At 45.9% G+C, this 13,035-nt stretch overlaps 1 protein-coding gene across 1 annotated transcript in view; it reads right to left on the bottom strand.

Moving 5' to 3' along the window:
* Positions 1-9,211, bottom strand: part of XPNPEP2 (X-prolyl aminopeptidase 2) — a 62,623-nt gene extending 53,412 nt beyond the window's left edge. The window contains exons 1-4 of the mRNA XM_063935760.1: positions 9,083-9,211; positions 8,190-8,257; positions 5,315-5,425; positions 1,280-1,343 (exon numbers count right to left, since the gene is read on the bottom strand). Coding sequence (XP_063791830.1) covers positions 1,280-1,343; positions 5,315-5,425; positions 8,190-8,257; positions 9,083-9,131 — 292 coding nt within the window. The 5' untranslated portion in view covers positions 9,132-9,211. The remainder of the gene's footprint in view (positions 1-1,279; positions 1,344-5,314; positions 5,426-8,189; positions 8,258-9,082) is intronic.
* Between the last annotated feature and the right edge of the window lie 3,824 nt (positions 9,212-13,035).

Raw genomic sequence — 13,035 nt, 5'->3', positions numbered from 1 at the left:
CACTTAATTTGTGATGAGAATTCAATGCTGACAAATGATGATGTTCTAGAATGGACCCTGGAGACCCCCCGTCCTCCTATTTACTACAACAGACCTTGGAAAGCAGCCACCACCACTGTGCTTACCTTTACCGCCTATACATGTGGATAATATTACTGCACTCTGCAAACCAATTAGACTTGAATGGTAAAGGGAAGCCGATAATTTCAAATGCTTTCATTCCTAATGGTTCAGAGACGCAGGTGCCAACAAGGCAGTGATAAAGTGCTCACAGTGCGTATGAAGGGGAGATGTATCAAGGCTTGGAGAGGCAACCAATCAACTTCTGTCATTTGACTGCGATAGATAATTGATAGCTTTATTGATTGCCAGCAATTGAACGATTACAAAATATGGGGCCAATACAAGCTCATGGCTTGGACATAACCCCCAAAAGTCCTGCTTTTCGTGGGACTGCCCAGATATGCTTTATGTCATAAGACAGGGGGTCCCAAACCTTCTCGAATTATGGCGCATTGCACTTTTGGCAATATTTTCCCAGAATCCCTATACCAAAGGTTTCAGCACCTACCAGTAATAGGCCCTCCCCCACAAGCGCTGGCTTCCTCATGTGCACTCTGTAACACCCATCAGAACGCCCGCATTAGGACTAGTCTTCACTCAGAAGATTGTTTATGTCAGCCTAAAGCTAACCCTAACCACCCGTAACATAATCATATACCTAACCCTAACACAAACCCTAACCACCCGTAACATAATCATATACCTAACCCTAACACAAACCCTAAACATCATTATGACTGCAGACATTCAGAACCTGTGGACATTCTGGTGTCGACCATCTGACTCCACCTTCTGCATTTCGTCAAGTCAACTGCTCGTGGCACACCTGAGATGCCTTGGCACACCGTTTGGGAACCACTGCCATGAGTGGTTGGTCTCATGGAGAAAGTGGGCACGCCTTTGTTATAGTGTCGGTGTGGCTGGGTGGATTTTGATGTAGGGTCTAATTCAGAGATAAACGCAAACTCCATAATTTGTGTGCATCTCCTATGGTTCAGCGTCTGAGAATATGGATTCTGTGCCATCATACACAGTGACCCATGACCCGCAGTCAGACGTTTTCTACTTTCACCAATGAATGCATGCGGACGGTGCAGCCATATAAATAGGACTGACTCTGAACACAGGTAGAAATTTGCACCTATTCTCAAGCACACACTGCAGCCGTGGACTCAGGCCCCATAGGTGCAGGACCCAACATGACAGTTTTGTTTACCTGAGGATCCGGTGAAACCGGTCAGCCACTGTCTTCGTTTTTCCGGATCTGCAATGTACTCCCCCTGTTTACACAATGCAAAACTGGTGTAAAATGAAACAGTAAAATATATATATCTGCTGTAAGACAATATGGATACACAAATACAGTACAATACAGCTGGGCCAACACCTTGGGACCACTACCAATGCTTTGCTATGGGTCCCGATGATGCACGGTTCCACCTCTACTCAGAATCTACAGTATTCTGGGGTCCCCTGAGATCTGCAACTGATTTTATTGAGATCCACAACTATTAGGCCCTTTCATGGGGTCACCCTGAGAATTGTGGGCGGAGCTTAAAAAAGGTTGTGCTGTACTGCTCACTGCCCGCACCCCAGTATTCAGCCTCTCCAGTTTTCAGACCTACCCTGCAGCTCACCAGCATCATATGAAAGTGTCACTGAGAAAAATATGGTCTGGGTTCGGGGGCACCTTTATGGCAACATGTGTTGTTGTGTTATATGTAAGTTAAGGGGGTGTAGGCGCAGGGATAGGGGTGGTGGGAGGGGAGAGATGACCCGTGGGAACAGGGAAGCATGAGTACTGAGCACAGACTGGGAAGTGAAGGGGGAACAGGGTAGCACATACAATGTGGTGTGTGGAGGGGGAACAGAGGAATGCACATAAATTAAATACCCACTGCCTCTCCCAGGTCAGCCTCTGCCTCTCCCTAGTTAACCTCTGCCTCTCCATAGTTACCCTCTGATACTCCCTGTCACCTGCCTCTCTCTGTCACCCACTGCATCCCCCTGCCTACCTCTGTCTTCACCTGTCACCCTCTGCCTCTCCCTACAACCCTCTGCCTTTACCTGCATCCCTCTGTCTCTCCCTGTTACCCACTGCCTTTCCCTGCAATCATCTGCCTTCACTTGTCACCCACTGCTTTCCCCTGTCACCCTTTGCCTCCCACAGCCTTCCCCTGCCACCCTCTGTCTTCTCCTGCCACACTCTATCACCCTGTCACCCATTGCCTATCCATCACCCTCTGCCTCCCACTCTCTTTCCTGGCCACCCTTTGCCTCTCCCTGACACACTATGCCTCTCACTGCCTTTTCCTGGTAGCCTCTTCCTTCTCCTACCACCATATACCTACCTCTGTCAGTCACTGACTCCGTCTGTCATCCACTGCCTCCCTCTGTCACTTTCTGCCTTCCTCTGTCACCCTCAGCCTCTCTTTGCCTCTCCTTGTCACCCTCTGCCTCCCAATGTCTTGCACTCTCTGCCTTCCCCTGTCACCACTGCCTCCCATGTAACCCACTGCTTCTACTTGCACCCCTCTGACTTCTCTTTGTCACCATCTGCCTCCCACTGCCTTCCAATCACCCTCTGCCTCTTGAGTCACCCACTGCCTCCCCGTCACCCTCTGTTTCCTACTGCCTCTCCCTGCCACATTATGCCTCTTCCTGTCACCCTCTGCCTCCCAATGTCTTCCACTGCTACCCATCTGCCTCCCACTGCCTTCCCATCACCCTCTGCCTCTTGAGTCATCCACTGCCTCCCCCTGTCACCCTCTGCTTCCTACTGCCTCTCCCTGCCAACTTTTGCCTCTCCCTGTCACTTTCTGCCTCCCAATGTCTTCTACTGCCATTCTCTGCCTTTCCCTATCACCCACTGCATCTCTTAGCACCCGTCTGCCTCCTCTTGGTCACTCTCTGCCTCTCACTGCCTTCCCCTGTCACCGACTGCCTCCCCCTGTCACCCACTGCCTTTCATTGCCTTCCCAGTCACCCACTGCATCTCTGCCTCTCCCTGTCAACCCCAAAAGCATTTGAAGGGGGTATAAAGGTAATATTTGCATGAATGTATTAAAAAACACATAGAACAGGGGCTCCGAAAGAAGCTTGTCACTGCATTGTGTAAGAAATTAAGTGATCAAATTAGCAGTCACTTCACTTCTGTTTTGTGCCTCTGCAGTGCTACTGTGCATACGTGGATGCTGTGACCATGCATATGTGGCAGCCATTCTGTGTTAACTTGCTGGGGTACTGTAATCATTTTTATTGTAAGACGGGGTCCCAGGGCAAAATATTTTGAGAACTCATTGGGGGGAATTTAATAAAGGTCGATTTTAATTAATTTAAAATCAATGAAATCGACCAAAATCAATTTCAGTCGATGTTGGGTTTCAGTGGCTGAAACACACATTTGCTATTATATTAATTTTTAAGTGTTAAAAAATGTGTGTTTTGGCCCTGGAAGTACAACATTGATTTTAATTGATCAAAATCTATGAAAATTGACCTTTAGTTAATTCTGCCCTGGTCTAGAGCTGCTGTTTTAAGGGATCATACATAACAATATAACGAGAATCATATTTGTACATTTGTTTTATATACTGGTAGATAACAGGGGTGTGCGTGTGTCAGAAACTGGCAGAATTTAGGAAGAAAGTGGAAAAGTTCCAAATGAATTTAGTACATGGCCGTAGAAGGCCGGGCTGGCAGCTGGGTGATGGTTTTTGTGAATACTGTGCTATAAATCAGCATAAACAGACAGTATAAAGAGGAAGAGGAGCCTGCTAGCACCTGGCACAGAGATAGAGCACCTCCCGTATACACATCCTGCTGCATCTTCTTCCTTTTCCATAATGTTTCAAGTCAAAAGAAGAAATAAAAAAAGCAGAAGGAGGATATTCCTCATGCAACACGTTGCTTCATTAGCAGATGCAGAGAGAACCCTGACACCTGTGCAACTGAGATAAAGTGGCGGATCCCTAGTACAGTATATGCCAGGAACACATCTCTTCATCGCACACTGGTATCTTCTTATAGATGCCGATCAGCGTGAAAAAACTTACTAAATATTCTTTAAACTTAATGAACATTCTTACGTTCTCCAACAACTAATGGAACACATGGCGGCTTTCTCTGATGTCGGTGAGATGGGTTAGAGGCTGGTGCTGGAGGTGCTGCGGTACCAACTGTTTTACGTCCATCTCTGCATAGCGCGCAGATCCATAGACACGCCATCACTGAACTGTGCGTGCTCTTTCCCGTAGCATGCAATGTGCAATTTCACGCATGATGGGCCTAATTCAGACCTGATCGCAGCAGCAAATTTGTTAGCAAATGGGCAAAACCATGGCCCTCATTCCGAGTTGTTCGCTCGCTAGCTGATTTTAGCAGCATTGCACATGCTAGGCCGCCGCCCTCTGGGAGTGTATCTTAGCTTAGCAGAATAGCGAACGAAAGATTAGCAGAATTGCTATTACATAATTCTTAGCAGTTTCTGAGTAGCTCCGGACCTACTCACAGATTGCGATCAGTTCAGTCAGTTTCGTTCCTGGTTTTACGTCACAAACATGCCCTGCGTTCGGCCAGCCACTCCCCCGTTCTTCCAGTCACTCCTGCGTTTTTACCTGGAATGCCTGCGTTTTTTAGCACACTCCCTGAAAACGGCCAGTTTCCGCCCAGAAACACCCACTTCCTGTCAATCACACTACGATCACTCGAGCGTTGAAAAAACTTTGCTCGAGCTTGTGTAAATCTACTAAGTACTTAGTTAAATTACTAAGCGCATGCGCTCTGCGTACCATGCGCATGCGCATTTTCCACCTATTCGCTGCGTTGCTAAAATCGGCAACGAGCGAACAACTCGGAATGACCCCCATGGTTTTGCCCATTAGAGAACAAATTTGCTGCTGCGATCAGATCTGAATTAGGCCCCATATGTTCTGCAATGGGGCAGACGTATTTAAGCCTGGTGAAGCGATAAAGTGGATGGTGATCACACACCAGACAATCAGCTCCTAACTGTCATTTTTCGCACCCAACCTGTAACTTGACAGTTAGGAGCTGATTGGCTGGTGCGTTATCACCTCCCACTTTATCACTTCTCCAGGCTTAATGCATCTGCCCCAGTCAACTTTGCATGAGCCGCACAGTGTTCCGAATATGCGCAGCGTTAAACTTTGAATATGCCTCCTACATGACTGACCAATGGCCATGTCTGACGAATCACTAATGTACAAATTGCGGCAGGCATCGCTCTCACCAGGTGCGGGTCGGTGGGCGGTATGATATAGGCGCTAATGTTGCTGTTTCTCATCTCCTGCCGAAGCTTGTTCAGGTCTTCAGTGGAAATCTTTGCAGTGGGTGGAATGTACTGGGGAACAGAGCACAAAACAAACATCCATTATGCATTATCCTGTACATACAGTATCAGCGTAATATAAATACAAGTAATTTATAAAGTATAAAGGGATTAGAGGGCGGAGAGAAGGGAGAGGAAGGAACAAGGAGGGGTGAAGGACACTATAAGAGCAAGGAAGAAGACAGAAATGTGCAGATGTACTAAGCCCTGGAGAGAGATAAAGTAGAGAGTCTGAGATAAAGTACCAGCCAATCAGCTCCTAACTTTATCATTCTCCAAGGCTTAGTACAACTGCCCCTATAGAGAGGAAGCAAAGGGCTGGGTAGAGAACAGAGTAGGAGGAAAGAATCGCCATTAATAATACACTTATACTGTAGATGTTAAGTTACAATTTCACATAACATTTTCTAGAATCTGGATGGCCCAGCAGTGAATTACTTGCTCCCGGGGGCAGCGGTGTCACCAGCGGCACTTTCTGGGTTCCAGCGGTCATGTGACAAGTAATTATAGGGGAGTCATCTGATGCACCAATGTTCCAGTAAGAACAGTTCCCTTATCCCTAACCCTAAATCTCCCCTTGAGTGCCTAAGCGTAACACCCCCCCCCCACACCATAGCCTAGCCATAACCCCCTTTTGCCACAGCCTAACCCTAACCTCACCCCTGTAGCCGAACCTTACCCCCTCTCCCGTAGCCTAACCCTAACCTCCTCCTGTAGCCTAACCCTAACCCGCCCCTGGAGCCTATGCCTACCCCTCGTAGCCTGACCCTAACCTCCCCCCGTGGCCTAACCCTAACCTCTCCCCCTCAGTGTAAACCCTAACCTCTCCCCTGTAACCTAATCGTACCTCCTCCCCCGTAGCCTAACCCTAACCTCCTCCTGTAGCCTAACACTAACCTAACCCTGCAGCCTAACCCTACTCCCCCGTAGCCTAACCCTAACCTCCCCCTGCAGCCTAACCTTAACCTCTCCCCGCAGCTTAACACTAAACCCCCCCTCTCCCCCACAGCCTAACCCTAACCTCTCCCCCCGCAGCCAAACCCTACTCTCCCGGGAAAGGCCGGGAGGCTTCCGTAAATCGGGTGGCATTCTCGGCCACCCAGAGTAAAAGGCAAGTCTTCCGGCAATGGTCAGTCATCCGCACCCCTCCCCCATTTCTCCCCCTCATCTGCCCGCATGCTGGTAATCTGGGCATTGAATAGCAGGGGGCAGAACCGCAATCATGACATCAAACCACCTGCCTATGCCCCCTGTTGAACCGCCCAACCTGCCTCCCAGACTGGGGCAGCCAAAGAGTCGGCAGGTATGCCTAACCCTAACCTCCCCCAGCAGCCTAACCCTGATGTCGACATTCTGTGAACAATTAAGATTGTCGACATTGTGAATATCACCTTATGACTGCATCCCTAGAATCTACCCGCACCAGCCCATCATATGCACAGCACTGAGTTATCTGACCCTGTGTCACAGGTGCATCTCCTGAGACCGAGGAGTAGACGTCCGGTATGACGTGCGCAGGGTGGACCACCAAGGTGCACAGATGCAGTGATAAAGTGATAAATAATTACTGTGAGCAGCTGGCAGGTCCACAGTAAGGAGCTGACACTTGTGCCTTTCATATGATGCAGTCTCAGTCTCTCATTGCAGTCAGTGGAATGTGTCTTGGTTGGTCTTATTGGCTGATAGTGTTAGGCATGGGTGGTGCTGAGCTCCTGCAGTCAGCCTCTAGGTGGCGACATTGCAGGTACTTTTGACAATTGGCCAGATATCAGAGTGTGTCACCCCAAATCAGTTGCAATGCAATGTAATCACTATTAGCCATGCAGAAAAGGTGGGGGGAAGACGACCGCAATCAGCCTGTGTGCGTGGTTGTAACTCAACACTAACAATCCCCCATGGACCTGGAGGCCACAGAGAGACACTCAACTGGGGATCACCCAATTTGGCTACCCAAGCTGAACAGCTGATTGATTCTCAAATCAAGTCAGTCCTAGGGGGATATTTATGAAAGCCTGGAGAGAGATATTGGGGTCTATTTACTTAACCTTGGATGGAGATAAAGTGCACAGAGATAAAGTACCAGCCAATCAGCTCCTAACTGTCATTTTTCGAACCCAGACTGTGACATGACAGTTAGGAGCTGATTGGATGGTACTTTATCTCCATTGACTTTATCTCCATCCAAGGCTTAGTAAATAGACCCCAAAGTACCAGCCAATCAGCTCCTAACTGTCATTCATCAAACACAGCCTGTAACATGGTAGTTAGGAACCGATAGGCTGGTACTTTATCTCTCTCCACTTTCTCTCCAAGCTCTGCTAATCTCCACCCTTGTGTTACTGCCATAAGGTGATCATCCATATGCAGCAACCCAGTATTATTAGGGGGCACCAGGGGCAACCAAGGGTTGGGTTACATAGTACCGAAGGCTGGCCCTTTTGTGTAGTGTGGTCTGCCAGGGGGGGCCCGGCCATGCCCTCAAGTTGTTTTGGCCATGCCTCTTTCCCACTGGATCTACATTTTACCGGTAGGGCCTATCATGCCCCAATATATCGTGGCCATGGCCTCTAAGCACCGTGGACATTTTTCTTGGAGCCCCTGGAGGAGAACACCTGGTATCATGTAATACAAATGTTCACAGGTTGTCAGTAATACAGGGAGGAAGGACAAGGTCAGAATGTAAGTTTAGCAGATATGTCCCTTTCACACTGAAATACTCAGACCCCCCTACCCCCTTCCCCTTTGAGGGCATTATGTAAATGAATACAGTTCTCACCGGAGGACTGATAGAACAATTCCTTATGGTAGTGTCTCGCGGCTGTTGGGGAAAACCTGCGGACAATCCTGTAAAAAAAGAGAATATGTTCAATAGACTTGAATGAAATTGAGTCTCATTGTAATGAATTACTAGAAGTTAGGCAGTAAGATCAGCACTAAGTTTGGTCATAGCTCTCAGGGAGAATTGGCCCAGGGACAAAAACAGGGATCTGCTGAGCTATTCGGCTTCTGCACAATCCTCGGAGACTTAGCTCTGTTTAAGTTCATAATGGAAACTCCCAAAAAGGCAGAATATCCTCTTGTTCTTCCCATGAGACTAACTTTTATTTTTATTTTTTATTCTAATGTTCTAATGCAGCGAAAGCCCCCACCCCCAAAATAAATAAATAAAGCAATTATCTTGCACCTCTAAACCCATCAATGCAGTAAATCATTTTTTATTTCTGTTTGTTGCATATTGGTCCAACCCATATAGTGGAACTACAGATCCCAGCTTCCCCTGCTAAGCTGTAGCTGCGCTGCTCCGACAGGGAATGGCAGCACAACTGGCTGTACAGCAACTGTATGATAAAACATCCAGACAAAAAACTCCATGAAAACACTCAAATAGGAGAACAGACCTTATCCAACAATAACACGTTATAATGTACAGTCTAGGCTGTGTGTCACATAAAGTCATATTTGCATCATAATATACGTCACATAGGTTCCGTGCATCAAACTTTCTGCTTAGCATTGTGCAAAATTAGGAGTAAAATATAGTTAGAAATACATAATTGATAATCTTGCATAGGGAAGCAGGTCAAAATCCCACAGCCGGTTATTCCCATTAATATGTAATAAACCCCCAGATCCATGCAAGTCTAGCATCCTGGGACAGGACAAACGTACCATAGTGGATGTAGATGCATAGCACAAAGGTCCAGAGAAACTCAGACATGGTATCCTCCACCTGCAGCAGAAAGAGAATCACCCTCCTATCTCCTAGAGGTGCACAGTAATCTCTGAGCTGATCTGATAATAACCCATCTCCTTGTCCTATTGGGTTTTCCTGCTCCGCCCAAGTCCATAACAGCAAACAACCCACCAGCCCACATCCAGAGAGATCCGCAGCTTCCCTGACACTCTGACTTCCCTTATTCCGGAGATAATGGGCTTATTTCCAACATATATGGAAGGGACTGAGGTCACAGAGAAGGGTAACCTGCATGAAAGTTGTCAAAGTAACTTCCTCTAATGCTCCATGATCTGTTTTATTTGTAACAAATACAAAATACAAAATAATTCCCATAGTTCGGGAATGTTCAGTCCGTATTTATTCTGCGGAATATCCTGGGAGTTGCTGTACGGTTATAAAGAAACCTTTTACTTGTTGTAACAAAGTTCAAAGATTCACCCTTCAGGTAAGGTATAATATAGTTTCCACGAGTGACTGATTAACTTTTAATTAGCCCTGTGGTGTTATTAGTACAAGGATGGGTCGTAAAAGCTCAGATGCTGAAATGTCCAGAAATTAAAACAGCGCATCATAAAATACAAATATTATACCTGTATAATCATTCACATGTGTCTATCAAAAGAGTTCTCGGCTGAACTAGTTTATTAAATGACATACACTGAAAGTAGGATCCACTATTTGCATATGTCAAAGTACATATTTAAAACTGATACATCATAAAACACATATTTTGCACTCAGAAGTGTATATAACTATTCTGCCGCACATATGAATCCTACCCGGGTATAGTTTACAATCTATGGCCCTCATTCCGAGTTGATCGGTCGCAAGGCGAATTTAGCAGAGTTACACACGCTAAGCCGCCGCCTACTGGGAGTGAATCTTAGCTTCTTAAAATTGCGACCGATGTATTCGCAATATTGCGATTACTAACTACTTAGCAGTTTCAGAGTAGCTCCAGACTTACTCTGCCTGTGCGATCATTTCAGTGCTTGTCGTTCCTGGTTGACGTCACAAACACACCCAGCGTTCGCCCAGGCACTCCCACCGTTTCTCCGGCCACTCCTGCGTTTTTTCCGGAAACGGTAGCGTTTTCAGCCACACGCCCCTGAAACGCCGTGTTTCCGCCCAGTAACACCCATTTCCTGTCAATCACATTACGATCGCCGGAGCGAAGAAAAAGCCGTGAGTAAAAATACTTTCTTCATAGTAAAGTTACTTGGCGCAGTCGCAGTGCGAACATTGCGCATGCGTACTAAGCGGATTTTCACTGCGATGCGATGAAAAAGAACGAGCGAACAACTCGGAATGAGGGCCAATATATACTGTGCAATGTTTAAATAAGCAAGTTCCACCTGCTGGTCATAAGTGGTACTGCGGTAGTTTAACAGATTTATTTTTTTACATGTTTAATAAATTAACTTATTTAATAAACAACATAAATCTTTGAATGGAATATATATATTCCATTCAAAGTACATGTTTCACCCAAATAAAGTGCTGATTTGTCTATTGTTTTACCATATGTAAAGAAAAAAGTTGTAGACCAATAGTTACCATCAGTAATTACCTTTGTTATGTTTTCTAGTTCATTTTGTCAAACGACGATAAAGATGAGCAATATTTTCAAAACTGACTCCATCACATTCTGCATTTAGGCCCAAGATTTCTTACAATCTGCCCTGTAATGTCTGTTTTGTTCCATCAAGAAGCACCACAAAGCAGAATGAATTATTACCGTCATCAATATAAACTATGAATTCTGTGCACTTTATAAACATGCGTGGGAATGGTAAAGACTGCCTGCCTGCTTTGTATCTCCCGGTCACCCGGCCCACAGATGTTAAATCAATATGACTGACAGTTCTCTGCTTTCTTATATAAAACTGAGTAGCCCGGGTTTTCCTTTAAACCTGGAAACAAAAAGGGAGGGGAGGGGGGGGGGGGGCTTTTCCCCAACCCCGGTATTCCCCTGCACATTATATAGTAGTTACAACAATACTTGAAAACTATATGGTAATGGAAATATAGAGATATTTGTTGCATGTATTTGCAAAGACATTGTAAGCTGCCGGGCCTCTTCACGGCTTCTCTGATTACTGGCAGTCCCTACACTGCATGATAACAGTTCCTGTCCATCTGTCTGACTGTAGGCCCACCCTGAGATCTGTCAGTGGGAGTGAGAGCGGAACCTCTTCCAAACACATATGGTAAGTACTTCACTTTGCCACTATATATATATATACTATATATACGCATACGCACACACATTTTGCATATTGATAACTAGCCAATAATCTTATTTACAATTTCATTTGTGCATAAAATATGAAATGATTAATAGGAAGAATTATTGATGTTGAGACCATGCAAATAGACACTTACAGTCAACGTAAGAGTTAAGTTGCTTCATACAGCCTTCACCCACCCTGACAGCTGAGGAGCATCACACTACTGTGTTCCTCTGTGACAGGACATCATCTGGATGCAGCCTGAGCTCTCCGTCACTACAGTACTTGGAAGCCTTGTTTATTCTGGCAGTGCTGACTGTTCCCACTGGGCATAACACTGAGCCAGCCGGACAGATACCCAGCAACCCAAACACAAGCACCTACTGTTGGCTTAGCCATGTCTCAGTCTCTGATTTATAGTCCCAGCCTGAGTTGAGCTAAGGCCGCCTAGAAAAGAGACTCGCTGACTGTCCTTTGTGCCATTAATGGGTGTTTGCATCGACCATCATCTCTTATTATGGTGAAACTAAAATAGAAAACACCGTTTATAAACTAGAAGAGCTTTATATGATTATGCAGCATTAATAGTGCAATGGGAACCTCAACGCTTCACATCCAGCTGTCACCAAGTGGGAGGATTCTCATAATGTCTTCTCCTGGTATGTCAACAAAGGAAGACAGAAAACTGCAGAAACGTGACAACGATTGGCGTTGACTCTTTATTAAAGCAAAATATACAAAGAGATAAAGAAAACTCTGAAAAAGAAAATAAATAAGTCAAATAGAAAAGTGCTGCAGTTAGCAAGCCGACGTATTTATCCAAACCCAGAGCGATTTGTGGTTTTGAAAGACTTGAATAAGTTAAGGTCCGTGGAAGTGTAACTAATAATTCTAATAATTGTAATAATACATGAAAGGCAGGAGGAGGATAGCGTAGTGATCGTTAAATGAGACTGTTCTAAATGTAGAAAAGATTCTATTAGAACACATTGATTAAAACATTAATCTATGACAAAAGGGAGCTGAGCAGTGACGATTTTAGTGAAGCTAGTCAAAGAAAAAAAACATCTAAGCGTTTTCTTGGCTTACGCAGCCTAAACCGTAACAGATATATCACAGCGATGGACTTTGGGACTAATTCAGACCTGATCGCAGCAGCAAATTTGTTAGCAGTTGGGCAAAAGCATGTGCACTGCAGGTGGGGCAGATGTAACATGTGCAGAGAGAGTTAGATTTGGGTGGGGTGTGTTCAAACTGAAATCTAAAAAGTAGTGTAAAAATAAAGCAGCACAGAAAGAATATAACCCACCCAAATCTAACTCTCTCTGCACTTGCTATATCTGCCCCACCTGCAGTGCACATGGGGCCTAATTCAGACCTGGTCGCACACAGGCTATTTTTTGCACTGCTGCGACCAGGTAATCGCCGCCCACAGGGGAGAGGGGATTCGCTGTGCAGGGCTGCAAACGCTTGTGCAGAGAGCACAGCTCAGGACTTACTCACCCGCTGCGATGATCCTTACTGGAGCTGACGTCAGGATCTCTCCCTGGAAACGGCCGGACAGGCCTGCGTTCGCATCGACACTCCCAGAAAATGCCTCTTCCTGTCAATCATCTTGTGTTCGCTGCTGCAAACGCTTTCTTCATTGTTGTCGC

Source organism: Pseudophryne corroboree, chromosome 8 (assembly GCF_028390025.1).
Source record: "Pseudophryne corroboree isolate aPseCor3 chromosome 8, aPseCor3.hap2, whole genome shotgun sequence".
Lineage (NCBI taxonomy): Eukaryota > Metazoa > Chordata > Amphibia > Anura > Myobatrachidae > Pseudophryne > Pseudophryne corroboree.
Note: the sequence above shows the minus strand (reverse complement) of the source record. Positions and strands in the feature narration are given on the sequence as shown.